Below are 13,473 nucleotides of genomic sequence, written 5' to 3'. Positions count from 1 at the left end.
GTCTCAAACTAAGCAAATGCTCAGCCTGGCTCAGCCACCATGCTGACTGCTCTGCCTCCCCCAGCAATTTGGCAGTGATCACACATGCTTCAAAGCAACCCGACCCTGTTCTGTCAGTGCACAGGGCTAAGAAAGCTGCCGCCGTCCACAGTCTCTCCAATACCCACATCACAGGGATGGATGCCCACTGCTGCCCCAGGACGGCAGAGCTGGCACAGGGGTGACCATGGAGCCCGGAGCGATGCAAGGGGACAGCCCCGTCCTGCTCAACCCCTGCAGTTGTACTGGGTGCTGCGTGGGCATGAGCTCTGCAATCAATTTCCAGTATTTCATCTGGATGAAAAAGCATTTCCTTTAATTCTACTGTAATTTTAAAACTAAAATCTGGGAAACAAGGAGGAAAAGAGAAAAATAAAAAAGCGCACTCAGCCAGCGGCATAATGGAAACTGGAGCATCTGCTTCCCGGAGTGCTGTGTAGGGCTGTTCTCCCCGGCTGCACTGTACAGAATTGCACATAAAGCTCCTGGTGGCACACAGAAATAGCTCGCCTTTCCGGTTGCATTTACAGCTTTGCCAAAGCTTGAAAGTTTTGAAAAATTACATTCTAGTTTCGTTCTGCCTAAAGGACAGCAGATGCTGGAGCCACCTCCTCTAACTGCATGCAGATCAGGTTTTAGAAAAAAGTCTGCTGAAAGAATCATAGAATCATAGAATGGCCTGGGTTGAAAAGGACCACAGTGATCACCTAGTTTCAACCCCCCTGCTATGTGCAGGGTCACCAACCACCAGGCCAGGCTGCCCAGAGCCACATCCAGCTTGGCCTTGAATGCCTCCAGGGATGGGGCATCCACAGCCTCCTTGGGCAACCTGTTCCAGTGCGTCACCATCCTGTGAGTGAAAAAATTCCTCCTAATATCTAACCCAAGCCTCCCCTGTCTCAGTTTAAAACCATTCCCCCTTGTCCTATCACCTATCAGCTGTTCACCTTCCTATCAAGTATTGGAAGGCCACAATAAAGTCTACCTGGACCCTTCTCTTTTCCCAGCTAAACAAGCCCAGTTCCCTCAACCTTTCTTCATAAAAGAAAGAGAAGAACCAACTTTATTTTCCCTACTGCAGTGATGCACAACCATGCTTTCTCATATGCTGCATGGCTGGGCTGCAGCGTGCTGGGCTTTGGGGTGGGCACTGCTCTCCTCATGGCACTGCTGGGCCCAGCACAGTCTCAGGCTGAGTGTGGGGCTTTCTCATGGGAATGAGCAAAGACAATAATTTCGTTCCATCCATCCGAGGTCAGGCTGGAGGGGCTCTAAACACCCTGATCTAGCTGTGGGTGTCCCAGTTCTACTCCCTTCCTTCCTGGATTTGGAGCTATATGGAATTTATTAAGAGTATTTCCTTCAGCAATATGGAAGGACGAAACAGTTTTGCTGTTGTGTCTTAATGAACGTTGCTATTTTATCATAAAAATGTTACTGCTGTGTATGCAATGAGATTTTATGTGCAATATGTATCGTTCCTCCAGCAGATGCTTTTAAGCCTCCCTTTTTCGCATTAGGAAAATTTCGAAAATTAACTCCACAATTATTTTTTATGGAAAAAGACCTCAAAGTCAATGGTGCAGAAGGGACAGCTAAGGGAAATTCAGATGAGAGATTAACTCTGTGTAAATCTGGAAAAGGAACGGGAGGAAATTTAAGTTGCAAAATCTCTGTGGAAAGTCCTGGGAGTTTCATTACGAGATATTTAGAATTAAATGAAAGAAAAGCATTCCAACTACAGCAAAGCCAGCAAAGCTGCTTGGCTTATGGCAACCTGGCTCAGGCTGCCTGGCCAGTCTTCGGCAGGAGGTGGATATAAAGCTACAAATGACACACACAGAACATGAATGAGCACTTCCATGCTGGGAAATGTAGCTGGGTGCTGGCACGCAGGCTCCCTCACAGTTTCTCGGTGCAGAGCTGCAAACTTTGTTTGCAGTGCTGGGATTCCAGCCTCATTTTTCATGAGCCTAAAGATGTCGGGTGGAAAGCCCTCAGGTCAGCACTTCTGAAATGATCTCCTGCTTTCAGGTTTAAGACATCGTGTGCTCTGTTTGGAATGACAGGGGCTCCACCTGAAGCCAATAGGAACAGTTCCTCCAGGCCTTAACCCAGGCTAAGGCTGCCCCAGGGAACTGGTCCTTTGGGCTGCCAGGACACACTGCTGGCTCCTGTTTAATTCGGTGCTGAACAACTCAGTTTGGTCATCTGCCACAAAAGGGGTGTGATGCTGCTGAATGAGAATTACCAGTCGTAAAGGTGAGCACTTAATGATGTTTGACAAATGAGTACATGTTGTGAGAGACTTCTTAGGGGAAAAGGACATTATTTTGGTTCCGGTGAGGAGTGCTGCAGACGTTCAGGCTTATCTCTCTTAGTGCTGTTCTGAAAGCTAAACATACTCCAGAGGTGTGTTTCCATTAATCAGGGCTCTAAGTGCAGATTCTGTATCTATTAAACATTTATGTCATGCAGTAATCTCATCAGACGGACTTTAAAATATTTACATGCCTTAATAAATGTTTAAATTTCTTTGTAGCAGTGGAACTGGACTTCCCCTGAGCCAACAGACATTTCCGCATCTTCCTGTGTTTCCAGCAAGAACTGAGAACAGGGAGTGCAGCAGAATATGCATGCTGCCCCATTCCAGCAAGGTAAAGGAGAAAGGAAGCAGATGGTTGAGACACCCTGCGTGGGGCAGAGAAAAGGGTTGGACAAACTGTTGTGCAAACATTTTTTACTTCCCGATTTTCCGCAAAAAAATCTTATCTTGCAACCATTATAAACCATACCATGACCACAACAGTTGTCTGGGTGGCTGCTCTTCCAGCCATGGGCCTGACAGAGGTGAAGTACTGCATATTGATTATAGTGCCAATCCTATCTAGTGCCATACTCAGTTTCATGCCAAGATTCTACAGTCAAGCTTTGCTCTACGCAAGGTAGTTCTCCCTAAGAGGCCAACATTGTCACCGATCATTTCAGTCTCATGCACATCATACATAACCAGACATGGCATCTAGATGAGCCAGGTTTCATGTTTTTTTGGCATGGTTGTCTTACAGTGATTTATAAAAAGTCTTCAAAAATTTAATCTGCTTTCAACTACAAGCAAAGGCCAGCTGAAAATTAAACGTAGGAATGAGAGTGTTTTTCAGTATTTGAATTCAAGCATTTTAAATCTTTCATTTTGTATAAATAGCAAGCAGGGCTTTTTGGTAGGGTTTTGTTTGTTCGCTTTTAAAGGCCTCAACGTCTTTCACTCCAGAGGAGGACCACAGTTTCCACAGCATTTAGGGCAAAAAAGCAGTAAGAGTCTAAGTAGTTGAGATCTCAAATGGGAAACAGAAGGAAGAGTGATCAGCTGTTCTTTAAACATTAGATAAATACAATTGACTTGCATCTCCAAATCATTTTTGCAATGATTGTTGCATACCCTTTTGCAATGAATTCAGATAATCTTGGTACTTGAGTTGTCCTCAGATCACTGATGTAATCAAGTTCAAAGAGCTAACTTCTATTTTGGAAAATCAACCAATTCCAGAGATAGACTTCCATGCTAAATGAAAGCTACCATCCATCTCTCTAGAACTAGAATTAATAGGATACGTCTATATTTTCACTTAGTAAAACTTTACTGAGTAAAAACTGGCTTAGTACTCAGAACAATTGAAATGAAACATCTGACATTACTCCAGAACTTTGGATACGCCAAGAGAGAGAAAAAAAATTGGTTGTGTCAACACAGGGACAAATACTTGCTTCAAACTGAAATTGGAAAATACAGCTATGCATGATGTAAAGGCAGCCATAGCAAGAGGATTCTCAGGAAAGCAGCCTACTGGATGATTGCTTTCCAAATATAAACTGACTTTGTGCAAGTGTTATTGATCATCATTTTTGGAAAAACATTTAGAATGTCGATATTACTAGAATGCTGTTCTACTTCAGCCAGAACACGGCAACAACTTCATTAATCAAAACCAGTAGACACCAGAAAATATGAGTGAACTGACAAATCTTTCTTAGTCCTTGCTCACAGTAAAACTTGTAATATAGATCAGAGAACTTGTAGATATTAAATTTCAAGGCACTACTAAGAAGTCGATTATTCCCAAAGATGTCTAGCAAATAATTCATTCAGTAACTTCCTTCACTAGTAAAGAGATTTAAAATTATTGAAGGAAAGCACTTCCTGGGCCTCTCAAGACTTTTATCGAGTCTTGTGGAGGGAACAAACCCTCGACAGAGCAATCTGAAGAATGTTCAATCACATGAAGAGGCTGGTGAAATAAAAGAAGCAGCAAGTTTCAGGAATGGTCAGAGATTAGAAATAGAAGTGTAAATAGAGCATATGATGAACTCTCCTGCATATTATGTGAACAACTAGCAGGGCTGAAATCAAATTAAATTTTTAACTGCAGAGAAAGTAAAGCCCATCCGGAATGGGGGTACAGTTTTATTTCCACTTGAGAAACTCACTGTCCTCTAAGCCTTACAGTGCTGAATGACTGAAGAGACACACTACTGCTCTTGGGTACCCACAGAAAATATGGTAATTTTACATACTTATTAAACATTTTGGTTCTCAGCTTTAATCATGTATTACTCGTGATCTGTTAAATCAGGATTTTCTAGAGTATCTTGCATGACATGATCAAATTTCCATTGAATTCAACACAAACCTTTTCTGCAGCGAGTATGAGAATGATGCTTTAATGATAAAACACGTCTCTACTAGCTATTTCTCCCAGCCTCCATATATTGAAAGCTGATGTAGAGTACATATGGGAAAATGATGATCCAAAAGGTAACAGAGGAACAGACTGACTTGGTTAGGAATGGATTAGAGATCACAGAACAACCTAGCCGAAAAGAAAAATCCTACTGGAGACTTCTGATACCTTCAGTAGTGCTTTTGAGCATCACTGTGCTCTTCTCTTAGCAGTTTGTAATTTAATTAGCATATTCTATTGCTATTTTCTGCTTCACTAAAGAGACTACCCACTTTACAATAGCAATGTTACTATAAGAACGGATTTCAAACACTCTATTTCACTAGTGCTTCCTAATGTGTGTATTCTGCATTACTCACATGATACTCGGAACTGAAGCCAAATAGCAAATCCATTAAGAAGATCATAAGCCTTATTTTGAGGCCTGATTCTTCAAACTAGACTGCATTTATAAGGCATTAATCCTCATGCCATTTTAATTTTTGTATAAGAAAAGTCTAATTTAGTTGGCAAATCGTAAAAAGAATTGCAATTAATTTGCTGCTCACCAGTTTTTCCATCATCAACATTCTAAAAGCCCCAGAGAAATTAGTGCATTCAACACTGGAATGAAAGAGGAGATCACAAATTTAAACCTCTCAGATTAATGCAAGACGTACAGTGATGCTGAAAAACTCAAAATGTTGATCTAAATAGGTTAAAACACACACCCTGCCCTGTGTCCAACAGCACAATCCAGCTGTGGAACTATCCTGGCTACTTTAAAAAGTTGTAGTTTAAGAAATGAAATTTTCCTGCCAAGCACACTCATAGAACAACTGAGATGGGCACAAAATTCTTCAAAATGCCAAACAGTGCCCATTTCAGAGAACTTGCCCTTACTTCTGTTTACCATATGGACAGTTCTGAAGCAAATAAGAGTAGACAGTGGGAATGGCCACTCCATAGGAGCACTCCAGCTGTTACTTAGCATCAGGTAACAGATAGTAGCTCATAAAGGCAAAGCAACTGGAGTTTCTGGCTGGTCTATCTCATCAGAAGAGTAGGAATGGTACAAGAAGTTGCAGGAGGAGCTTTTAGAGGAATTGCAGCTTAAATTAGGTGAATAAGGAAATATGAATAAGAGCAAAATAAAGAAAATGCTACTTGCTGAAATAAAAATCAAATGGATGTAAATCACTCATAGCCCTAAATAGGCTAGAAAAAAACACTAAGGGAGATATGAAAGAATATTCTTCAGGTAGACGGGAGGAAAATATTCATTTTAGTACAAAGAGTGATCATTTTATCAGCAAGACTATAAAATATAGCTGTTTTGATAAGAAGAGACAGAATAGCATCTCAGGATATATCTTTCAATTGAATGCTCTAAATGGTACGTAAGGGACTTGTTATTCTGTCTTTAATATAATGTTATTAACATTTCTTACACATGTGCAGAAAAGAAATGGACTCATATTAGGGTAAGCATAAAAATCAAATTAGTGGTCTACTGTAGCAAAGTAGACTTGACCAGAGTTAAAATTAATCTAAGGGTTTTTGAGCAGATGACAGATTCTCTTGGATACAACAACTTTTTTGTGCCTTCTCCCAGGTTATCATTGTGCAATGGGGTAACACACCCTCCAAGACTTGGTCATTAGGGTTTCTTTCCTTCATAATGTTTGTGCAGAAGAGCTAGCAAACCTGCATGTTTAATTTTAGATGCCTCTTCCACACAGGAATCAAAACCTTTCCATGCCACAGATTATTCAAGATGTGTATTTCTGCTTTTCAAATTTCACTGAATTTGTCCCATTTGACATTTCTTTCCCAATTCTGCAGTCTGATCACTCACCCACCTGCCAGCAGGCCGTAACACCAGTTGTTGCTTATTTACTGTGAAAATATTGAACACAGTAAGGATCCTGCCCTGGCCAAACAGCACGATGCCCTCATGCATCATGTAAGTACAGATCACAAGTACCTCAAGAAATTCTAATTGTCAAGAATCTTGCAATCTGTTTTAAAAGGGCTTTAAAATCCAATAACTCAAATGAGAAAAGCATTTGAAATACTTATTTAGTTAATACAGACGGCAGTTCTAGCAGAATAAAAAATCTTGCATCTAAGTCTGTACCAAAAGCAAACAGCCATGAATGAAAATAAACAGATAAGTTTAAAAAAATAAAATTAACATTTAGTCCATTTTAAACAATTTAATAGGAGTATTTCCTGCAATGCTACATACAACTAGTTTAAATAACATTAATAGAAACTAAGAGAAGTCAGAGAACTTGAAGTTAGAAAGATTTCATCTTTCACATAATAAAAGACATAATACATATGATTCATTCAAACAACTATGTCATTTAGCTCTAAGAAAAAGCTCAAATAAAAACTTTAAAATGAGAGTGCTAAGTCAGGCATCTAAATCCATGTCTAGGCACTGAATAGCTGGTTTAATTTGCAGAATTACACTTCCAATTTCCACAGAGTTTAAGGCGACCAACATCTGTAGAAGCCCCATTACCACTTATGCATTTAATTAACTTAATTCATTTGAGTAGGTCCATCGAATTAAAAGGGACAATTCATATCCATAAATTCCAGGACTAATGTTTACAGATTTACAGCTTACACTGATAGGTGGATTTAGTTGTCTAATTTAATTCTCAAAATTAAAAACTTTTGATAATAACATTTGAAATCTGAGTTATGTAATTATGCATTTATGATGTATGCTGCAGTCTTTAAAAAACACATGCCATGAGGAATTTCCAGTAGATTATAAACCAGAGCAATCAGTGTACTTTTTTCTAAGTGGTAACCAGAGTCTTCACGATCAATGCATCATCTGAAATACCGTGGTATAGAAATAAGATAAATCATTCAGAAGCAGTCATTCCTAATGAACAATATTATTTCTAGAGCTTGAAAGCAGAAATCCTGTTAGCAAGAACGGAGGTTTCTGCTTGGAAGTGGATGATGTAGACAGCTCTGGAATTTCAAAAGTTTATGTAACTTCCTATGTGCCTAAAATAGCAACATAATCTTCTATCCCCCAAGTTTTAGTCTGGGATAAGCATTTGTGTTTGAATCAACACCTCCAAATACTTCCTTCAAGTCAGGACACTGGCCATCACAACACTGTTAATATGAGTTAGTCCAACGTTTCTTCCAGTTGCTAAATGAAAAGACACTTTCCAGCACAAGGAGTTTTAATAACTTATCCCTTATTATTGATCAGGTCAGTCTCACTTTCTCTCTCTTCACTACACTCTTCTAATAAATTACATCAGTAAAATAATTAGGTTGCTTTTTTTAGCAGAAAGAAAAAGGACTCAGTCCTGCAGACACTTTTCAAGTGCCTGATTTTATAAATGATGATATTTCTATTAGCATACATGAAGCTTGTGACAAAACATTTTAACAATCAGGGTACAAATCACTCTAGCAGTTATTATTGATACCAAGTCTGCAGTGGTCAGAGTTACAGCACTGAAATTGCAAGATAAGAACGTACCAGCTAATCAGGTCTATGAAAGAGAACTCATCTGTGGTATCCTATCCACTTCTGTGGGAAGATGAGAACACATACCCACTTAATATTAGGGAAGAAAAACAAGGTAAGTCACTGATTGTTTTTTACCCTCTTTGTCACCACTGAATAAGAAATTAAGAGATTGTTTTGGTTTGCACTAACAGATAAGAAACAGTTCTTTTAAAAGACCAGCTCTTTTAAAAATGTAGAACTTGATAAAGGGTTGATGTGTCCTTCACTGTTTCTGCTCAGATGTTTTCAACTAGCAGCCATCCACCTTGTTTTCCAGTCTAAAGGCCTCAAGTCTCCTCCTAGATCCATCCTTTTTTACCAATCCAAACCAAAATGATTAAGGCTGTTTTGTATCTGTGTCAACTTGATTTACTTAGACCAAATGGAACAACCATTTTGAGGACCATCAAGTGGAATGATTGCTCATCTCAGTACTTCAGGAAAAGTCATTGCATCCATTGAAATAATTAATCTCCAACATCGCCATCTCTGTCACCTATGAGCCATAGAAAATGAAAACCTACAGCTAATAAGGCAGTTCCAAGCAGATCTCCCAGTGCAGTAAGATAAGGGATAGAAAAACTGTCAGGATCCTTTCCCTTTTTCCAGAAGTGGTGCACCATCCAGTCAGCAATCCATAACAGAGTAAACACCTATGGAATAACAACCAAAATCTGTATTATTCTCACTTGAATTACACTGTAAAAGAGCCAACAGACAACGACGTTCTAGAATTTAGCAATATTGTACATGAATGCTTTTGAAAAAATATAAACAATCAATGTGAATTAATTTTAGATTGAAACTACCTAACAGTGGGGACAGAGACATTTATCCAACTTCTCCTAGAAAATCATGCGGACAGGGAGAAAGAACACAATGACAGCATTCTTCCTCCAGTCTATGAGAATTTCTGACAATCGTAAGAACACCAACCAAATGTGCAAATTGCACTTCCTACACATGACATCACTCTGTGTACAGTGAGGACATAAACGGGCTTTCAAGATCACACACAACTGACTGGTGCTACCCAGATGAGAGCACTCAACACAGGCACTGCTCTTGTTTCCACAAATCTAGACCACCAATGAAATCAGACGTGGTATGAGGAATATGGGGTCAAATTAAGAACAACTCCATCTGGATAATGTGATATATATAGAAATATAGATAATGACCTAGACGCTACTTTTGTGTGTGAAATACCAATTTCATGTGCAGCCCTGCTGTATGAGGCACACCTGCAATATATATTATGAAACTGTCACTCCAGGCTGAATTTGTCCCAAAGATTCATTCCAAACCGTGAATGTCTGAACATTCTAGAGGTTTGATTTTGATATCAAAGATATGCATAATTATTAACCCAGTTTTAGAAAAGAATTATTTTAATGCTACACAGCTGTATGGTAAAAGATTCCGATTCAGTGGAATCATGCGGTGTGACATGGCACAAGATGAATGGAGAGAAGACCTCTAACTGAGCTTCTGTTTCTTGCGTCTTCTGAAGAGCTGCTTAAACTGAGTTAAGTGTATTTTATGCATTTCAGTTAATCAGATCCTTTAGGAAGGTTAAACTTAAAAAGTTATTACCAAATTCATTTTCAAAAAGTCATACAACATACATATAGAAGAACAGTAACAAAAATAGTATAAGGTAGAAGATTCACATTTTGCTCCGTTAATTATCAATTCTTGGAATTGAAAACGTGCATACATGTATGCATTTGTTAAACGAAATACTGAAATGATATCTGCCAAACATTCCCCATAATACAAAAAACTGTACAACAAATATCAAAAAAGAGAAAAAAACTTTTTAAAAAGTTCAAATATTCCATCTTTGCTCTGCAGAAGTATATTTTAAAACACAAACCCAATTTCTAATTACAAAAACAAAAAAAAAAGGGGGAGGAGGGAGAAGGAAGAATATTTGCTTAATGAAAAATGCATGGCTTATTTATCTAAACATATCTTCTGAAAAAGGAACTCTGTAGTCTAAGCTAATTATGCAAGTCCTAGGTGCGCTGACTGGAATCCAAACAAATATATTTAAAACAGATGTTTTCTTTGGAAGACTATCAGATTCTTTGAGTCAGCTCCTTCTTCTAACACGGACAAAAAGAGGTCTGTTTATGAAAGACACTGCATAGTAACATCACCTACAGGATGCGCACAATACTCTGCAGTGCCCCACAGCTACTATAGCTCTGCTACTGTATGTTCTATTAGAAGATGAGAGCATTCACTGAAAAAGTAACTCGTATTTCACAATCATTAACACATGACATACACAACCCAACTTAAATAGCAGTGTATATTTCTGTATTTTAAAAGTAATAACATGAAAACTTATCATTTGCCTATATACTTTTGACCCTAAAGCAACGGACTTTGACTGTTGAGAAGAATATGTAGTTTGGAAATTAAGTTTTGTGAACCTTCCCAAATAATTTCTTTTGGCATGTTAGCTTATGGGTATATAACACACAACACAAATTACAAGAAACCCGTAATAGGAAAAAAGTTGTAAGATGATATTGTGTCAAGTGATGACTGCAATGGTAGATGATGGCAGTTGAGACACAGCACTTACAGGGTAAGTTATGAGACTGCAGTCTATCAGCCTTTATTTGGAGGAAGGAATAAATAATGTTATTATTGAGCATTTGCACACCTAGAAGCTCACTAACATTTAAGAATTATACAGATCTGATTTTGGAAATGGTAAGTAGTCAGTAAGAAATATATGGCCACAGTGTTGAAAGACAGAAGTCAATCAATGTAACTTAAATCTTTAATGAGATTTTGCTTCCAATCAATGTTAGGAGGAGGAAATCAAAGTCATCAACCAACAAATTCTGTCAAATTTTTGGCTAAAAATAAGCAAAACTTCTACTATGAGTTTGCTGACTTTTTTTTTGAAAGTAAGACAATTCTTGCATTTCAAGTGAGAAGAAAAGTCATTTGCAAAGATCTCACAGGTGAAATAAAAGGAGAAGTGTAAAGGAGAGCAAAGACTAATAAAAAGGATAGGTTTCTTAGGCACAGGTGGGAAGTTACATAAGAGACATTTTAAGACAGTGTAGTGGCACAGCACTTTCCATTTGCAGGGATCTGTCAGTGACCTATACTCATTTCAGCAAATTCACACATATGGCATAGTAGTATAAGTACAGCTTACTTCTACTCGGCTCTCATTCTACAAATAAGTCTTCATAGCTCAAGTTGAAAGCCAACTGTTCTTGAGGGAAAAAACAAAGTTGTCATCAGTACTGAAAAGCCATAAAAAGCCCATAAAATGCTGTAGGAAAGTGAGAAGAAATGCTTGAAAATGTATGCAGAGCTGCTGTTTTAGTTTAAAATATTAGTTCACATCTATTTAATATGAAGAGAACAATGCAGTGCTTTTTGAAGGAAAAAACAAAAAAAGTAGAATTACGAAACAGTAGCACAGGAATTCTTCAGGACTGAAGAATGAGATAACTCTGTGGTTTAAGGAAGGTAAAAACTGATGAAGTAGCTATTTACATGGATTGCTCCAAAAGTAATGCCTCCTATTTATTTCCATGGAAAATTCAACAGGAACCAAGAACTCAATAACACTGTTTGACAGAGCAAATACTCAGCTAACAATTACTGTTTTTAAACACAGACACCACCACTAGCTGTGCATTTTCACCAAGATCCTGCATGCTGTGCTTGTAACAGCCTGCATCAGTGGAGGTAAACCACCGCCACTACTATTGAAACGCATCTCCTACAGCCTAAGTACATCCACTGTTTGGTCTCCATAAATGTTCAGCAAACATCAGTGGATGTCAATGGGTGCCATTTTTTCCACGTAGATGAACTCAGTGACACACCTTTGCTTCATACACACTCCCATGTCAGACGCCAGTCTGTCAGACTGTCCCTACGCTGCCGTCTGTTGCACAGCAACAAAACATAATGGAATACTGATGGCAGGTTCTGCCTCTACTGCCATCCCACCAACATCCGCCTCTGACATCACGGGACAATATAAAAAAAAATAGGAGATATTCATTTTAGAGCAGACCCTGTATAATTATTACTGAAAACCTCCACTTAGGGATCTCTAAATGTGTCCTGACTGACATCATTCTCATCTGAGTTATGGTTTAGGTTTTTAGTGGTTTTGACCCTTCATTAAGTTAATGATGAAATCACACATTTCTCAGATTTTAAATATCTTTGGATATCTTAATTCAAAACTAAGAAGTAACTGTAAAGCACTCAATAAATTTACACTGAACTTATTTGCTGAATCTCCGTGGTCTACAGCCAAAATTCTGTAGGCTGAGCAGGGTCTACATAGTAACACATCCAAGGAAACAACTCAGTATCTATTGTATGGGAACTGCTGAGTCAGGGCCTGAACCTCTGATTGATCACCTGAGGCGAGCCATGAGTCAGCCAGAGGAGCACAGGTGAAGGCAATTCACCTGCTCTGCCTGGCTCCACCCGTCCTAGACCTATTGAAGAGCTGTCTACCAGTAGGGAAGGATCTCTTCCGGAGATTGCCTCTGCTGGTGTTTTGTGAGTGAGCCCAGGGTAGGGGTAAGCCTTCCATTTATTCTCTTCTTGTTATCATAGTCTGCTTTGCCTAACTCTCTTGTTTATTTTGTGATTATAACATCCTAATATTCTCTGATTATACATCTATCTTTTCCAAAGAAGCAATCACTTTTTTCAGTGTCTGGCTATAAAAATCCCCATAGTTCTCTCTTGCTATTGGTATTTTAGTAATCTTGTGATTTGGAACCACTGATTTAATTTCTTTGGTAGCAAATATAGATACCTTTCAGAAGATACAGCCCACTCATTAGACAACATCTTGCTTCTCCAATAACACTCATCAATAACAAACACACTTCATTAGCTTTCTGTCCTTCTGGACTCTATCCAAGCACATAAACAGATATACCAAGGAGTTTTGGCATGTCTGTACGCAAAAGTCTCACCAGTTTAACTTAAATCAGTTTCCAAGCTGATTTAGGACTTTGGCTAATGAGATTTGGAAACTCCTGATATAGCCAATTAAGACATTATAAACTCCAACAGTCTTTTAGAAACTACTGCTGCCATACTGAGGTGAAGAAAAGGCAACACATGTCTGCGTCTGACATTCCTTTT

At 38.6% G+C, this 13,473-nt stretch overlaps 1 protein-coding gene across 2 annotated transcripts in view; it reads right to left on the bottom strand.

Annotated features, from left to right (window-relative positions):
• Positions 1–2,889: 2,889 nt before the first annotated feature.
• SLC41A2 (solute carrier family 41 member 2) overlaps positions 2,890–13,473 on the bottom strand; it is a 53,050-nt gene continuing 42,466 nt past the window's right edge. For both annotated transcript variants that reach the window (XM_048932610.1, XM_048932617.1), the window contains exon 11: positions 2,890–8,966. In XM_048932610.1, the coding sequence (XP_048788567.1) occupies positions 8,781–8,966 (186 nt within the window). In that variant the 3' untranslated portion in view covers positions 2,890–8,780. The remainder of the gene's footprint in view (positions 8,967–13,473) is intronic.

This window comes from Lagopus muta, chromosome 1 (genome assembly GCF_023343835.1).
Source record: "Lagopus muta isolate bLagMut1 chromosome 1, bLagMut1 primary, whole genome shotgun sequence".
NCBI classification, from domain to species: Eukaryota; Metazoa; Chordata; class Aves; order Galliformes; family Phasianidae; genus Lagopus; species Lagopus muta.
This window is presented reverse-complemented; position numbering and strand designations above follow the sequence as displayed.